The sequence below is a fragment of the Bubalus bubalis genome, chromosome 2 (assembly GCF_019923935.1).
Source record: "Bubalus bubalis isolate 160015118507 breed Murrah chromosome 2, NDDB_SH_1, whole genome shotgun sequence".
Taxonomy (NCBI): Eukaryota; Metazoa; Chordata; class Mammalia; order Artiodactyla; family Bovidae; genus Bubalus; species Bubalus bubalis.
The window spans coordinates 89,219,775-89,235,706 of NC_059158.1; the positions used below are offsets into that span (position 1 = coordinate 89,219,775).

Below are 15,932 nucleotides of genomic sequence, written 5' to 3' on the forward strand. Positions count from 1 at the left end.
GGATGATTTTTAAAAAGATGGAAGATGGCAAGGATGTGCCAGATAACAAATACCACGTTATGATTCTTTTTATAAGAAATGTCCAGAATAGGCAAATCCATAGAGACAGAAAATAATTAGTAGTCACTGGGGGAGAGGAGTGACTGCTAATATGGTTCAGAGGTCCATGACTCTATAGTAAAGAGCTAAGCTTGCTTCCTGGAGTGATGAAAATGTGAAATTAGACAGTGGTGGTTGCATAACTGTGAATTACACTAAGAACGCCTGAATTGTATATACTTAAAAGGGTGGATTTTATGGTATGTGGATTATATCTCAAAAACAAAAGGTGGTAACAATATCTGCAGAAAGCATTATGTCCTCTTGGACTCAGAAAACAGAGGGAATAAGTTGAGGTTATTAAAACCTCGTACTGTCTCTCAGAACTCTGGGGTCTAAGGAGGAGGAACTACCCAGCTGGTGTCCTCTCTAAAGGGAAGAAGGCAAGACAAATTTGAGCAGTACCTACAATGAAGCAACGAAAAAAATTTGGAGAGTATACCCCTACCAGATAAAGGTCCACAACTAGCCACAACACTGACAGGCCTTCAACCTTTTTTTGTCTCCTTCTAGAGGAATCTTACAGAGTTTAATAAGGAGCCAGTGGGGGTAATCCGCATTTAGTGAGTTAAATCAGTGAGGACTCAATAATACAGCCTTCATGTGGTACGTGTGCCTGTGTGTGCGAACAAAAAGCAGTTAAAAGGTATGATGGAGGCTTAATTTACAAAAACAAAACCAAAACACTGGATATTAGAAATAGGCAAACCAGCATGAAGAAAACCATAAAACATCCCTGTGATGGAAAGCTACACTGGAAAACATGGAAAGCTTATTAGCACACCAATGTAGGACGATTCATTGTCAGCAGGATGTCACTATTAGGCTTCTTCCAAGAAATATATAGCAGGTGACTAGTAGGTTCCAAGGCAAAAAATACAAAACGACGTGCCCTATCAGATACTAGAACATGTTATACAGTCTCTGTAAAGAACACAGTGTGGTATCAGCACATGAGTAGACAGACTAATGGAAAATAATTATTTTAAATCCAGAAGTTGAGTGAATGATAAAAATGAAATTTTAAATCAGTGGGAAAAATAAAGAATTTAAACAAGTGGTATTCTGACAGCTAGTCATATGGAAAGGATAAAACTAGCCCAATCTGTCATACTACACATTAAATTCCAAATGAATCAGACATATATTAAAAAAAATGAAACCTTTACAGGTCCTTTTACATTTACAGAAGAAAGTGAGGGTTAACTCCTTGATAACCTGGGAATAGGAATACTACTAACCTGGATTCAAAAGCCAAAAGAAGTATAAAAATTTAAATCTTTATTTCATCCACAGAATATGAACACTTCAAGAAAAATATCAATCCCTGTCAAACTCGTCCAAACAACAGAAGAGAGAAAACTTACAAACTCATTTTATGAGCCAGCATTACCCTGATAAAATCAGATGAGAACACACAGGAAAAGGAAATTTCGATCACCATAGATGTAAAAATCCTCAACAAAATATCAGCAAGCCGAATTCAACAATACATTAAAAGAATCATACACCATGATCAAGTGGATTTAGTCTAGGGATGCAAGAATTATTCAGCATCTGTAAATCAGTGTGATGCATCGCATTAAGAAAATGAAGGATAAAAATCATATGAACATCTCAATAGATGCAGAAAAGTATCTCCCAAATTTAATATCCACTTATGATAAAAACTTTTAATAAAGTAGGCATACAGAGCCATTACCTTAAAATCATAAAGGTTATATATGACTCACCTCATACTCAATGGTAAAAAGCTGAAATGGCTTCCTTTAAAGATGTGGGACAAGGATGCAGACTCTTACCACTTTTATTCAACACAGTATTGGAGGTCCTTGCCAGTGCATTTAGTCAAGAAAAAGAAAAGGCATCCAAATTGGAAAAGAAGTAAAATTTGAAGATGACATACATAGAAAACCCTAGAGAGTTCATAAAAAAACTATTATAACTAATCAACCAATTCAATAAAGTGAGTTTACACAGTCACTATGTAAAAATCAGTTGTGTTTCCGTATACTAGTAACAAGCAATTAGAGAAATTAAGAAAACAGTGCTATTTGCAATTGCATCAAAAATGAAATACCTAAGACTTTAACTCAGGAGGTAAGAGATCTATACACTGAAAACTACAAGACATTAAGGTAATCGAAGACACAAATAAATGGAAAGATACTCTGTGCTCATGGATAGTATCATAAACTGTCCATACTACCTAAGCAATCTACAGATTTCAGTGCAATCTCTAACAAAATTGCAATGGCATTTTTCACTGAAATAGAACAATTTTTAAATGTGTATTAAACAACAAACGACTCCAAATAACCAAAGCAATCTTAAGAACACAAATAATTATTATGTTGCATACCTGAAGCTTATGTCAGTTATATCTCAAAAATAAATCTGAATTTAAGAAAGAGCAACCGAGTAGAAAAATTAGTAAAAAATATGGTCAGTTCACAGGAAAAAGAAAAGCAAATGGTTCTTAAACAGAAGAAAGAATGTTCTAGCTCCCTTAAAATGCTCATGAGAAACTGGTAAAAACTCAGTTTGACAACATAGTCTCTTGGCTGGGCTCTAGGGAAAATTCAGGCACTCTAATCAGTGTTGCTAGTGGTGAAAAATGGTAGAATTCCTATGAAAGTACAAGCATTTCTAGCAAAATTATATGAATGTATTCTTCAATGCAGCAAATCCTACTGCTAGAATTCCCTCCCAAATGATAAGACTGTTCATCGCAGCACTATTTGTAAAAGGTACTGGAAATAACCCAGATGTTCATTAATACATCCATACAGGGGGAATAAAAAAGCCAATCGGGTATAGAATAGTATGGAGCATGGTAAATTTTATGTAGGAATACAGAGGAATAAGGATATGTGTAAGGATATATGTATGTGTGTGCACACATACATTTGCTTATATTTTCAAAAGGAAAAGGTAAACGATAACTTACCTGGTTACCTGCATGGGAAGAGAGGTTACATGGGTTGGACAGATACAGACTCTTCTTGATGTGACTTGTTCTTACAGTTTTACTTTGAAGACCCTTAAATGTTTATACATCATGAAAAGCAAACCAGTCTCTAATAATTGGGAGAATAAAAAGGGAAGTAAATGGACCACATTATATGTCCAGTAACAATCAGAAAAAATTTTTTTCAAGTGATTCTGAAACACAATTTCAGTCAGACAACCCTCGTGGATCAATTGGGGCTTCCCTTGTGGCTCAGTGGTAAAGAATTGACCTGCCAGTGCAGGACACACAGGTTCGATTCCTGATCCAGGAAGATCCCCTGGAGAAGGAATAGGCTACCCACTCCAGTCTTCTTGCCTGGAGAATCCCATGGACTGAGGAGTCTGGGGCAGGTACAGTCCATGGGGTCACAAAAAGAGTCGGACACGACTTAGTGACTAAACAAGTCCATCTATCATGGTGACAGAAAGAAATCTTCAGAATCTTAAACAGTTTTTTGTTAGTAACACATTGGCATTGTTAGTTTCCAGCGGTTTTATGCATTGCAGATTAAAACAGGTTACAGTGTAAATGTAATTAGAAACTAAGATTTTCCGTTTGAAAGAGCTACAAGTATAAAAATAGTGAAGTAAAACCTCCAACCTTTACAGGTACAAATAATTAAAATCCTTAGCCAGTGGATCTTTTTTTTCTTTTGGCAGTGTAAATGCCTTTACTATCAAGTCCATAGTAGGGTAGGGTGCACTCTATAACCTCTTGGCGTCTTGTTTCCCTGACTTTTCCGTGTGTTGGAAAGTTAGGCTGAGTCTTCCCTGGAACTCTTTGCTCCCGTCTGTAGCCACAGTAACTGATGCACAGATCTGGCGGCACAGCCAGACCTTGCAGCTTTACCACCACTTGCCTCTCTCCTACCTGATTCATTTCCTTTCTTCCTTGGTGCTACATCTGAATTTTTAACAAAGGCCCCTTTTCCAGTTTTTTTGGGACAGTGTTCAAGGTAATTTGTGCAATCAATGTATCTTACATGGTAGAATTTAGGATGTTATTGCAGAAATATTTTGGGAGCAATGGTGCAAGACAAGAATACCACTTAAATCATAGTGAAGGCCTTGGCAGTGGGATTTTTATAACTATTTTAGTGATCCTAACTTCCCTTTTCCTACATTGCAAATAATTTGTGTATGTGGCTATTTTCTTTTTTTTAGATGGCTACTCATATGAAAAGGAAGCAATGGAAAATTGGATCAGCAAAAAGAAACGTACCAGTCCCATGACAAATCTTGTTCTTTCTTCAGTGATACTTACACCAAATAGGACTCTGAAAATGGCCATCGATCGATGGCTAAGTGAGACACATCAAAAATAAAACTCTCTATATTGTGTTATTTATATTTTCTGTGATCTCACTTGAGTGATTTAAAGGTAAACTTTGTAAACTTAGTTACCTACCTTTTCTTATAATAGTGAATAAAATCTTAACCTATAGAGAAAGTTTTTCTTTGACTTCAAATTGCAATGCTCAAGTTTATTCTTGTTATAGATCATATTCCACTATAACCAAAGATCAGAATAATCTAGACTAGAACATAATCCTAGTTAATAACATTTCATTTGATGATAACTCTCTGGAATCCTTCTAAAGACATTTTTAGCAAAATAATTATAGATTTGTTTATGAATACATTGAGAAAATCACTTTGATATATTTACTAGCAGTTTTTTTAGCTTCTAAGTTTGCAAGGTAGTAATGATTTTTTTCCCCATTGTCCAAACCTAGGTACAAGTTAGATAGCATAAATTATCACAGCTACATTAAGTTGACTTTGCTGAAACATATAAAGTGGCAAACTAGCCTCCGTTTAGAATATAGAGTTCTTAAAAAGTTCTCACATCCTAGTTTAAGCTAAGGTGACTATACATTTGTACACAGTAGGCTGGTAGCTAATACAAGCACCCTGATGAACATTGCTCAGAAGACTTGAGGTCCCGTAAGTGGAGGTTACACTGCCTCTCCCTCCCTCTCGCAAGTTGTTCACCAGAATGGAAGCCATTAGTGCAAAGCTTGCTAAAACTAAAGAAACTCGAAGGGCAGGGAGGGACCAGGACTCTGTACTTACCCCCAAACCCTCATTGTAATTGTTCTGAAATTTGAAAACACAAATAAAAAAGCAATGTAAGTATATATTCCATCAAAAGACTTGTTAAAATTGGTAGTGCTCTCACCATTGGACCAGATATCTTGTGTTTTGATAAAATAATACTTATTTTTCAAAAGGGCTAGCTTGTTTTCACATAAAAATTACTAAAAATCATTGAAGTCACTGACAGAAAACACAATAAAAGATCTGTTATTTTTTAAATGTTTTAAAGAAGGTGATTTTCTTTTCCTACATTTCACTAGGATAGTTTCTAGTTAAGTGACTGAAAACTAAGATGCCAGTTTACCAAAGTGAAGTGTTCTGTTTTTCTCTACAAACAAACCAAAGCTAACTACTCCTCCCCACAGAGCACAGGCAAACAAAAAATCAGATCTAAAACCATCCATAGGAGAGGACACCGCCTGGCCCCTCTGCACGAGGGGCTGCTGTCCCTGTAGGACTCGGCAGGAGCGGCCCCCCCACCCCGCTGCTTGGGCCTCAGCTCCCACCAACAGCTTCCCAAGGAGACCACACTTCCTGGAACTACTAGACCAAATACATTTACTCAGAATCCATCATAGTAAATTCTAATAGTCACACTGGCAGCATCACAGGAAAAGTCATTCAATAAGCATTTATCTGTTACTAGATTTTCCCCTCCTACCCAGTTTTGTTTTTTGACCTTGAGTTTAAATATATGACTTTAAATAAGGACTGAAAATACTTTCCCTTAAGCCTGCTAATAATAGCAGTAACCATACAATAACCTGAAGTTGTTTAGGCTTAAGATTCCAAGTCAGGATATTTTAACACAACAGTTTAATGTTCACACTCATTCATACGACTTTGAAACTGAAATATGTGGGTATAAACACGTTTAACTCAGAGATCAGTACACACGTGAAAAACAAAATTTCACATTAGCACAGTGTACAGTGTATTGCCAAAGTGAGAGCTAAAAACTGAAGATACCGTGTTGCCAATAAAAACAGACGCCAGGATTTCTGGAACAGACGTTTAGAAGGCTCCTCATGCATGCTCATTTCAGGCAAAAAGACTAATTTTGACCTTGAAATATTTTGGGATTTCTAGATGCCATTATCCTTGTTCTAAAATGAAATAAAAGTAAACATGCATTTGTAGTATTACTGAAAACCAGGCTTTTCCCCTTTTTTTAGGGACACGATCACCCAGGATTAAAGTGAGACAGATAGCTGACATCAAGATCTTCTCTACTTAGTCACTGTTTCATTTAATGCAAAACAAACTATTGTCTTTATTCCAGAAGGACAAGTACAGTAGTTGTGCAGAAACAAAACTACATAACCAAGAGTAAGACGTCCACAACATTAAAGAAACAATAAATAAGCCATAGTAGTTACAGCAGAACCTCATGAAAAGCCTCTTAAAAAAACACACAATGAAACTATACAGAGTACACTGCACACAGGAACCAATGCTGAAGAATGACGCCAGAAGATTCCTGTTCGTACAAGACCACAATGGTGCTTACAGGGACTTCATCACAACTCTTCATTTTTAAAACATTCTGTAAATATAGAACTTCCTTCTCTCCAATTCTAGAAAATAATTTCACATCCCAACATATAAAACAAAGCACTCCCACCTCTCTGAAAACTAGCATTTTAACATCCTCCAATAGCATATCATTTTCATATAAAAATACCTTTAACTCAAGGATCATTCCTGTACCTTATCTTTACAAATGAATAATACATCAGTTTGGACTTAAGTAGCACCTCAGAGGTGTTCATATAAATGAGATAAAGTGCCGTTACTTGGATACTGTTATCATGCCCTATATATCGCTCAGTGCAATAAACAGCATGGGTGAAGCTTAAAAAGCACATGCAAATACATGACTTCCAGATTACTTGAAATAGTTATATTTACAAGTCTGAATACAACTTTAGCTATTCATATATACAACGTATAGCTCTAAAGTAATGACTGTATAATAAAAGCCATAGCCAACCATACCTTAAGTATCCAAATTAAATACTGTCCTTAGAGGACCTTGGAAGGCTTGTTCCAGGAGTGCTGTCATTGATAAAAGCAGTTTGGGAATCAGTTGAGAGCTAATTTACATGTCACCGAGAATGCTGTATAAGAATACAGAATACTACTACTAAAACTTAGTGTTTTAGTCCAAATTCAACTTAATTACCAATCATGATTCCAAATGGTTTATATCATTTTCAAATATTAAAAATACATTGAAGCAGGAATGTAGTTTCAAAAAAAGGTGCTATAAAAATATTTTAATGAGAACCGTAACTCAGAAATAAAAGTTGATCTTTTTAAGGGAACTGCTATGAAGAGAACATTACCTGGATGTTCTTGTATTTTGCTTAAAAAAAAAAACCAGCTGTATAATATGTAAAGTCACATTTATATTCAGATAGAAATTACTCAGGTCTTTTATATCCATATATATATACACACACACACTCGGACTCTTGAACAACAGGGGTTTGACTGTGCAGGCCCACTTTTTTTTCAGTCACTACGTACAAAGTACTACATGATCCACGGATGGTTGAATACAAGGATGTGGAACTCTCCAGAGGACCCAACTGTAAAGTTATACATGGATTTTTGACTATAGAGGCTGGCGTCCCTAACCCCTACATTGTTTAAGGGTCAACCATATGTATACATATATATATATATATATATATATATATAAAAAGATTTGACTTATTGGAACTGTTACTTGAAAATTCCTCTTTTCCAAAACATATCACCTGGATATTATGTCATGAGTTAAACTAGATATTTACATTATCTAAGAAATAATGTGATCTTAACTACATAGCAAATGCTAGGAGAAAAGTGATAAAAACCAAACAATTTCTTAAGAGAAAAGCATGAGTAAGAGAAAAGCATGAGTTAATGTCTTCCTGGCTGTCTTAAATTTTTAACTTAATAGGCATAGCTAGTTGCAGTTTTCCAATTCTGGTTAGCATTCTTATTTCTGGTGACTTCTAATTTACTAAAGAAACTTAATCTGACACTTTCAGTATATCAATGGCATCTGATCCACTCCAGAGGGGAAAAAAATATATGGCTAAAAAGTAATTTTTCTCATGTACAACCATTTAATTATTACCAGGCACCAACACATTGTCTTCCAAATACTACAAATGGGTCTCTCTTAAGGCTCACACATTTGATTCTATGAATGATCGCTTTGGTTTTGCTGAAGGGAGGTGACTCCTGTGAGCTTCACTGCTGATATGAGACTGCTGTTTAGACATACTTTCCTGATACAGATGTGAAATGGTCTTAGTTACCCTGCTGTCCTGACAGTGGACTGGCATTTGGCACTTCTTTTCTTCTAGCTCCTTCACCTGGGCCCCGTTGTGGACACCTCCACCCAGGGTAGACCCAGGGCAGGCTTTGGCTTGCTTGAGAGAGGGCTTCTCAGAGTTCGAGGCCTGCAGGCCAGCTGCAGAAGGTGCGCTGGTCAGCAGCCCCTCTGGCACCGCACAGTGCCAGGTGCGGCCAGGGGGGTGGTTCTGCTGCTGGAACCTCGCGGTCTTATCCATGATGCCCATGAATGGAGTATTGCGAGGTCTGTGCTCAGCTGTGCCACTCGGAACCTGGCTACCAACCTTGTCCTTAATTCGAGCATCTGGTCCTTGGACTTTGAAGCCATCCGAGAAACTGCTGCTTGAAGCCAAACTACTGGTGGAGCTTGACATCTTGATGCTGCTCGATGGAGAACCAGAAGACCCTGAACTACTGAGGGAAGTCGGGTGTCGGGTGTCGCTGCAGCTCACTGGCCCCCCTGGGTTTAGAGGCACCACGTCCACAGCCACGGCAGCATGAGACAGAAGCCTCTCTGCACTTTTTATCTTGCTTGGTAAAGGATACGCAGCGTCGCCCTCACTGTGCTGCAGGTGGACTGCGGGGCTGGGCCCCAGCCGATCACCGAAGGGGCCAGAGGCTGCTCCCTCCAGATGCAGGCTTCTGCTACCGGCGGGGGCAGTGGGCAGTCTTCCGGGCATGGGGCTCGGGGGAGGATTCAGAGGAGAGACCTGCGTCTTCGAGCTGCTGTTTCTCACACCCGCGGGTCCGGAGCCCAGGTGCTGGCTGGTCTTCACGATCTGCGCCTGCTTGGTGGGCTGCACCGTCAGCCCTGGCTGAGCCACCGCCTCCCTCAGGGCCTTGCCGGCCCCCGGCCGACTCTGCAGCGGCGACACGGGCCTTATCTTGGGCTGGAGCCCTTCCTGAAGGTTTCGGATGTACGGGGAGGGTGCGGACGAGGATGGCGGGGGCCTGGGAGCGAGGGAAACGGCTTCTTCCGGTGGCGACGTCTCCTCCTCCTCAGCCTCCTCAAGGTGAAAGTGGTCGTTCAGGCCGGGCGTCGGGGCATACTCCTCGTTGTCCGAGTCGGTGGGTGGGGCAGGCGGGGGGGCCTGCTGCTTCTGCTGCTGGCTCCTCTGGAGCTGCTTGCACTCCTCCTCCACGCGGGCCAGGAGCCGCCTGATCTCCTGGTTGGCGGGACAGAGCTTCACTGCTTCCCGCAAGTCAGCCAGGGCAGCCACGAACTGCCTTTATTTTAAAAGATACAATTACAAGTCACGTAAGAAAGAACTCTGAATGCAACTGTTCATAAAGCAGCTCTGCTTTAAAAGAAAAGGTAGCTGAGTGAGTTCTGAGTTTTGTGTGGATGGAACCCATGGAACTAGCTTAGACTCACTCAGCTAAGTGGGAGTGCCAAATTCTAACCCAGACCCATGCAGTTCCAGGGCCCCAGCATCTCTACAAAGACCAGATGGTGGGGGTGAGCTCAGCATAAAGCAGGGGAGTTAGAATTCTCTTCACATTACCTCCCCCATCCCACCCCAAGCAACTCTTCCTATTGACTCTGCCCCCCTTCCCCACTCTCTGGTTGGCTGGCTGACTGGTAACACGGACTAAGCTAGGAACTTGATGTTGCAGTACCGGTCAACTGGTGGAGGGGAGGAACCGTTAAGAGATGTCTAGAGAAAGTAAAAGCTCAGCCATTGCTAATGATTTCCACTGCTGTGCCTTCTGGAAGCTACCTACTCAGAATCAAAGAGGAGGAGAGGCACTGAGTGCCTCTTCATGGATCAGAAGCCCCCAAAGCTTTGAAGCCAGAGCAAGACAAGAAGGCTTCACTAGCCTCCCATCTAACCCCAGACAGTACCTGCTACTTCTCTTGGCTCTCGCCCTGGCATAAAAGGCTTCGTAGGACTTTGGTTTCAACTCAAGGGCCTTGGAAGCAAATTCTTCTGCCATGCCGAAGTCCTGGTATCAATATTTAAATACACAAGTCAGAAGCAGCACTGAAACATGATGACAGCCAAGTTTTTAACAAGAGTTTTGCTCTAGAGGTTGACAGAGAACTGGGACACAGTCGGAGCAAGGTGAAGCGGAAGGCAAGTCAGGTTTTCTGTTGTAGAGTTGGGTGACAGCTAAAGTGTATTAATGTTCTTATGGGAAGAATCCAACAGAGAAGCAAAAATCGTTGAACTCTGGAGAGAGAACAGTGTTGGAAGCAGTGGAGCAAAGTGAAGGCCAATGAGAGCCGGCACCCAGGGGTGGGGGGTGGGGGGGAGGGAGCCTTGGGGGGCACAGATGCCTCAGGAAGACGGAAGAGTATGTGGGCACAGAAGCAGGAAGGTCACAGGCTTGCTGGAGGCAGGATGCAGTTAAAAAGAAAGAAAGTGGTACTGAAACAAATCCAGTTATAAGTTAACTGTGAGTTAACTACGGTTAATTAATTATGAACTAACCAGTTCCTGGCTTACCTTTTAAGCAAACATAATAAACACTAGGCAGACTGTATGTAACACATTTGTGTTGAATTTTACAACAATGCCCTTTCCTTCTGAACCTGGGGACAGACCACTCATGACAGCTCGGCCGCATGCAGCTGGGCAGAGGTGGAGGAGCGGTTTGCATGTGCTCATCATTGAGACACAGAAACCATACCCACGTGCACTCCTCTCCACACTGTGGGGGGTGGGGGTGGGCGCCGTGATCTAATGACAGTCACCCCAGGCAAGCAGCTCCCCGTGTACCAAGCTTATAGAAAAGTGCAAACACAAGACAGGCAGTCTGAGGATTAGGGCGTGGAAGGCCAGGCCTCCTCCAACATGAGAACAGTCTATGGCTGAAAGACTGGAATAAGGGGCTTACATTTGTTTTTCTTCGGCAGCGAGACAGATTGAGATAGAGGGAAACTCTTAGCTCATTGAATGGTCTCATGTCCTCTCCGAATCCTTCTCGAGGAAACTTCCTTAAGGCGTACTGGTACCTCTGGGCTGCCTCTTTCATCTTCCCTTTCTAGGAATAAAAAAACAGAGAAATTTATCTTTTTCAGAGGCTGCAAGATGAATAAGGACCCTGATGAGGATGGGCTGTGGCCAGAACCAGTCCACAAACTGGCAGGGTCACGTGGCCTCACTGCCCACACAGGTGTCTGTGACCAGAACCCGGTTATACAGAGGGATCCATAAATCGCCAAACCCATAGCTATCAGTCTTAAAACACTGGACTATCGTCCCCGTTACATATTTTCAACAAACATTTCACGAATGATCTCTCATGTAAGGACACTTTCATGCAAAGCGTTAACAAATCAGATGGAAAAATAATGGCGTTCTCAAGGCAAGTAGAGTCTTGTGGATAAACCTAGAGCTTGCTGGAGAATAATAATTTTTCTTTTAAGAAAAACTAAAACACGGGCTTTAAAACCCCACGCAGCACTGCACATCATTTTCAAGGCTAAAGAAATCCATTTGCTCTGTCGGGTCTGTCTCGCAGCAGGTATGAAGTCTGTTGAAAATGGCTTAGTATTTCTAACATAATTGCCTACCAAAATTCATATTAAAACCACTTCAAAGCCACAACAATACACACTCTGAACTCAATTTCAAACTGATTCCAAGCCAGGAACCCTGCTGGGTCATGCTATACGCCTATTTATTTGTTATTATTTTAAAAAAAAAAAAGAAAGAAAAGGAAAATACAGAAAGAAAAGGAAAACACAGCAAGTGCAGCTGCTTCATGGCAAAAAGGATTAAAATGGTCATGATGTATTGATAGTTTTTTGTTTTCATAATCTTTTAATTCTTTCTAATCAGAGACCTGGAAAGAATGATGATCTATGGAAATGGCCTATTTCTCTAAACTCAGGGTTTGCAAACTACAGTTTCTGGGCCAAACCTGGCCTGCTATTTCTGCACACACGCTTTGGAACCTGGCCTGGCTCCTCTGTGTGTCATTGTGGCTGAGTCTGTGCCACAAGAGCACAGTTTGCGGCGGGGGTGGGGTGCAGGGTGTGTGGTGTGTGTGACAAGAACCACAGAGCAAAGCCTACCACAGTTACTCCCCTCCTCTCTCCAGGCAAAGTGTACTGACCCCCGATCTAAACTGGACGTCTTAGTGTGAAATTTGCTCAAGTCAAAATCCCTACTCTTTAAATTGTCTTTACATTTCTAAGGGAAAATGAGAAAAAAATTAATTTGCCTCCTGAGTATTATATATTATTGACTATTTTAAGTAAAAATCTCTCCAGAAACAGTTTCAAATTCCAGAGGCTTATAGATACTAAAATGAAGATAATAAAGGCTTGGGAGATTGCATGATTCTTATGAAAATGTCTCCTGAGTGTTCCTTTCCCATGTCTCATGATTCTAGGCGCCAAAGAATTTCCTGTAGGACGTGCCCGTTAAACTAGAAGCTACTCTGCCTCCATAGCAAGGCTTCAGGCTGTAAATCATAGTTACAGCCACAAGGATTTGTTCAGAAATAATGGTTCCCAGACACAAAGAGGAGTGCGTTCCACCTGGAAGATTCTGCTGTTAAGATATCAAAGCCCGGGCTTGAGGCCAGGATGGCACCTCCCGGAACGTCTCCTCGCTGAGCTACGTGCATCCTGTGTAGCAGCACAGCTATATCCATTACACCCCCAACTAAGGTTGCTTGCAGGCTGTCACGGCGTCCCAGAAAGGGCGATACCACTTACTTTGTACATCACGTTTCCTTCCTCCATCAATTTCTGTAAAAGTATAATCAAAATATCAGGTTTGGAAGTAGCCATCGCCCAGGCAGCATTTCCTGCAAAATAAACATGTGTTCAGAGGCACTCGGGCGGGCTTGGAGGCAAGGAGTTCCATACTTTAATACACCACAGCTAAGCCTGCACACAGCAGAGCACCCAGCCTCAGAGCACCCTGCAGCATGTCCTGCAGACCCCGGATAACAATACAACGAAGAGAAGAGAGTGCTTAGCAGGGAGCTGCACCCCGCACACACCGTCACTGAGATGGAAAAAAGCACTGGGACACCAAGGCATCAGTGGGGCCACGAGCCACCCTCCCTCCTGTGGAGATCTGCTTCCAAGTCATCTCCTTAGCTCCCTGCAGTGCTGTCAGACCACAGACAGGTGAAGGCAGGCCAGCGTTCACAGAATCTCTCACACTCGCCTCAGAGTCACAACCAAGTCCGCGCTGAGACGTGAGCTCTGGCCCTGCTGCCCCCGGCCTCCCTGCCTCCGCCCGTGTCCCCGTCTCTCCCCCAGTGGCCAGCGCGGCCACAAGCTCTGCTAAGCCTCGTGCCAACACGCACAGGGAGCAGCGCTTAAGGACAGACTCAGGAGGCAGACTCAGGTTCACAGTGGCCTGCCGCTCACCATGACCTCAGGGAGCTATTCCCCACCTTCAGCTGGGTTCCTCCTCTGTGACGTGATGCTGTATGCTCATTCCCCTCTCATAGGGCAGGTGACGATGAAATAAGGTAAAACATGAAACTGCTCATAATAGTTCCTGATACTATGAGCTGCTTAATGATATTTCACCTTCATCGCAGTCCCCTCCCCAGAACTGCTGGCAGCCAAAGGTCTGACATGAAACCAGAAAAAAACCAGTGTGGTCTGGGTGCCCTTCCCCACACTCTGAATTGTGCCATGGTCCTACCTCTCAGAGCTCTCACCCTTGATATCCTTAAGTCACCCATCTTATCTCCATAAATCCTGAGAACTTTCTCTCCCAGAACGTGTGCTGGGGTTGCCACTGCCCTTCCTGGCAGACCAGACGCCGCCTCCCAAACAGTGGTCCTCACACTCGCCTGCTCATGACAGCCACCCGCCAGCTCTTGCCCACCCACCCTTAGTCCCTCCCATGGAGCCCCCCAGAACTGCTTCCACTGTGGCTCCCACGCACCCCCGACACCCCCAGTGCTGGGCTATCCCTCAACACTGGCCTCTGCCCTTTCTCCTCTTTTAAACACTCTGAATGACTGTGATTAACTGAGTCTTAGAGAGGGACCGACGGAGAAGACAATGGCACCCCACTCCAGTACTCTTGCCTGGAAAATCCCACGGACGGAGGGCCCTGGTGGGCTGCAGTCCATGGGGTCGCTAGGAGTCGGACACGACTGAGCGACTTCCCTTTCACTTTTCACTTTCATGCATTGGAGAAGGAAATGGCAACCCACTCTAGCGTTCTTGCCTGGAGAATCCCAGGGACGGGGGAGCCTGGTGGGCTGCCGTCTATGGGGTCGCACAAGTCGGGCATGACTGAAGCGACTTAGCAGCAGCAGCAGCAGAGACAGACCGAAAAAAAAAAAAAAAAAAAACCCTCCATACACCCGACCTCTTACTCCTTAACCTGGGAGCAGGTGAATGCAGTCCCTCACGAGCTCTAAAATCTGAAGCTACCCTTCCCCTTGTTGCTGCACTGAGGTGTTTGTTCACTGACCTAATTTGGCTCCTTTTCTCAGCAGCGTAACTACTACAGATGTGTTCCGACAACCAATGGCTCTGTCCAAGGGCCGCATACCGCTGTGGTCCACGTGCTCAATCACAGCCCCCTTGTCCACCAGATACAGCACCTGCAGAGAGAGCGCACAGGCCCTGAGGGCACAGGCAGAGGAGCCCTTGCCTACCCGAGGCCGGTGTGGAAGCTGGCGATCTTACTTCACTCTGATCTCGGATGCCTCTGGCCTAATGGGATCCTAGAATGGAAATAAAGTTGACACAGGACAAAGCAGAGAAATTGCAGTCCACAGCTCAAACCTGCTCTGCTAAAGTGACTGTGATGTTGGCAATGAGGAAGGCAGGCAGATGCTCCGGAAGTGGGTGGGGAGTGTGTCCGTCACCCAGACCACAGACAGGTACACGCACGCCTTCACCTGTCTTCCGCACCCTACTTCCCAGGCCACGGAGATGAGATAGTCACTTTTTCATCTCCAATTACTTATTAGGAGACAGGCTTCTGCCATAGCTCCAACGAGCTACCAGGTCACGGCAACGGGCACTCCAGAAATACTCAGATCCACACAGCCTGGATACAGAACCTGAAAAGGCTAGGATCCACCGGACCCAATTATAATTCACTTTTAAGGTATAGGAAAGAGATTTGCAATCTCTTAGCTTAAAGCTTAAAGCTAAGCTTTAAAGATGGAAAGCTTAAGACAATGCTACCAAGACTGACTTGATGTGACAAAACAGCTGTCACTTGGGCTAAACAGAGAACAAGAAAGAAAACCACACTGCGGTTTGACAGAAACAGAAATTGCCAGGAGAACGGCTCCACTCACTGGAAAAATCTGTAGATTGCTTAGAGTTTCATATGGATCTGATACATCTTATCAGTACACCAGCTGTTCACAAAACAACACACTAGAGGGATTAATATCCAGGATATGTAAAGAACTCCTACAAC

At 42.8% G+C, this 15,932-nt stretch overlaps 2 protein-coding genes across 23 annotated transcripts in view; one reads left to right on the forward strand and one right to left on the reverse strand.

Annotated features, from left to right (window-relative positions):
- Positions 1–5,259, forward strand: part of WDSUB1 (WD repeat, sterile alpha motif and U-box domain containing 1) — a 69,052-nt gene extending 63,793 nt beyond the window's left edge. For 9 of the 10 annotated variants that reach the window (XM_025276163.3, XM_025276162.3, XM_025276172.3 and 6 more), the window contains one exon: positions 4,276–5,259. In XM_025276163.3, the coding sequence (XP_025131948.3) occupies positions 4,276–4,436 (161 nt within the window). In that variant the 3' untranslated portion in view covers positions 4,437–5,259. Of the gene's footprint in view, positions 1–1,395; positions 1,751–4,275 lie in introns of those variants that run through there. The other variant, XM_045164688.1, reaches the window with a different exon arrangement.
- Positions 5,260–6,010: 751 nt separating this feature from the next.
- Positions 6,011–15,932, reverse strand: part of TANC1 (tetratricopeptide repeat, ankyrin repeat and coiled-coil containing 1) — a 252,857-nt gene continuing 242,935 nt past the window's right edge. For all 13 annotated transcript variants that reach the window (XM_044934922.2, XM_044934949.2, XM_044934939.2 and 10 more), the window contains 5 exons: positions 14,967–15,099; positions 13,235–13,326; positions 11,404–11,550; positions 10,409–10,509; positions 6,011–9,789 (listed from right to left, as the gene is read on the reverse strand). In XM_044934922.2, coding sequence (XP_044790857.2) covers positions 8,394–9,789; positions 10,409–10,509; positions 11,404–11,550; positions 13,235–13,326; positions 14,967–15,099 — 1,869 coding nt within the window. In that variant the 3' untranslated portion in view covers positions 6,011–8,393. The remainder of the gene's footprint in view (positions 9,790–10,408; positions 10,510–11,403; positions 11,551–13,234; positions 13,327–14,966; positions 15,100–15,932) is intronic.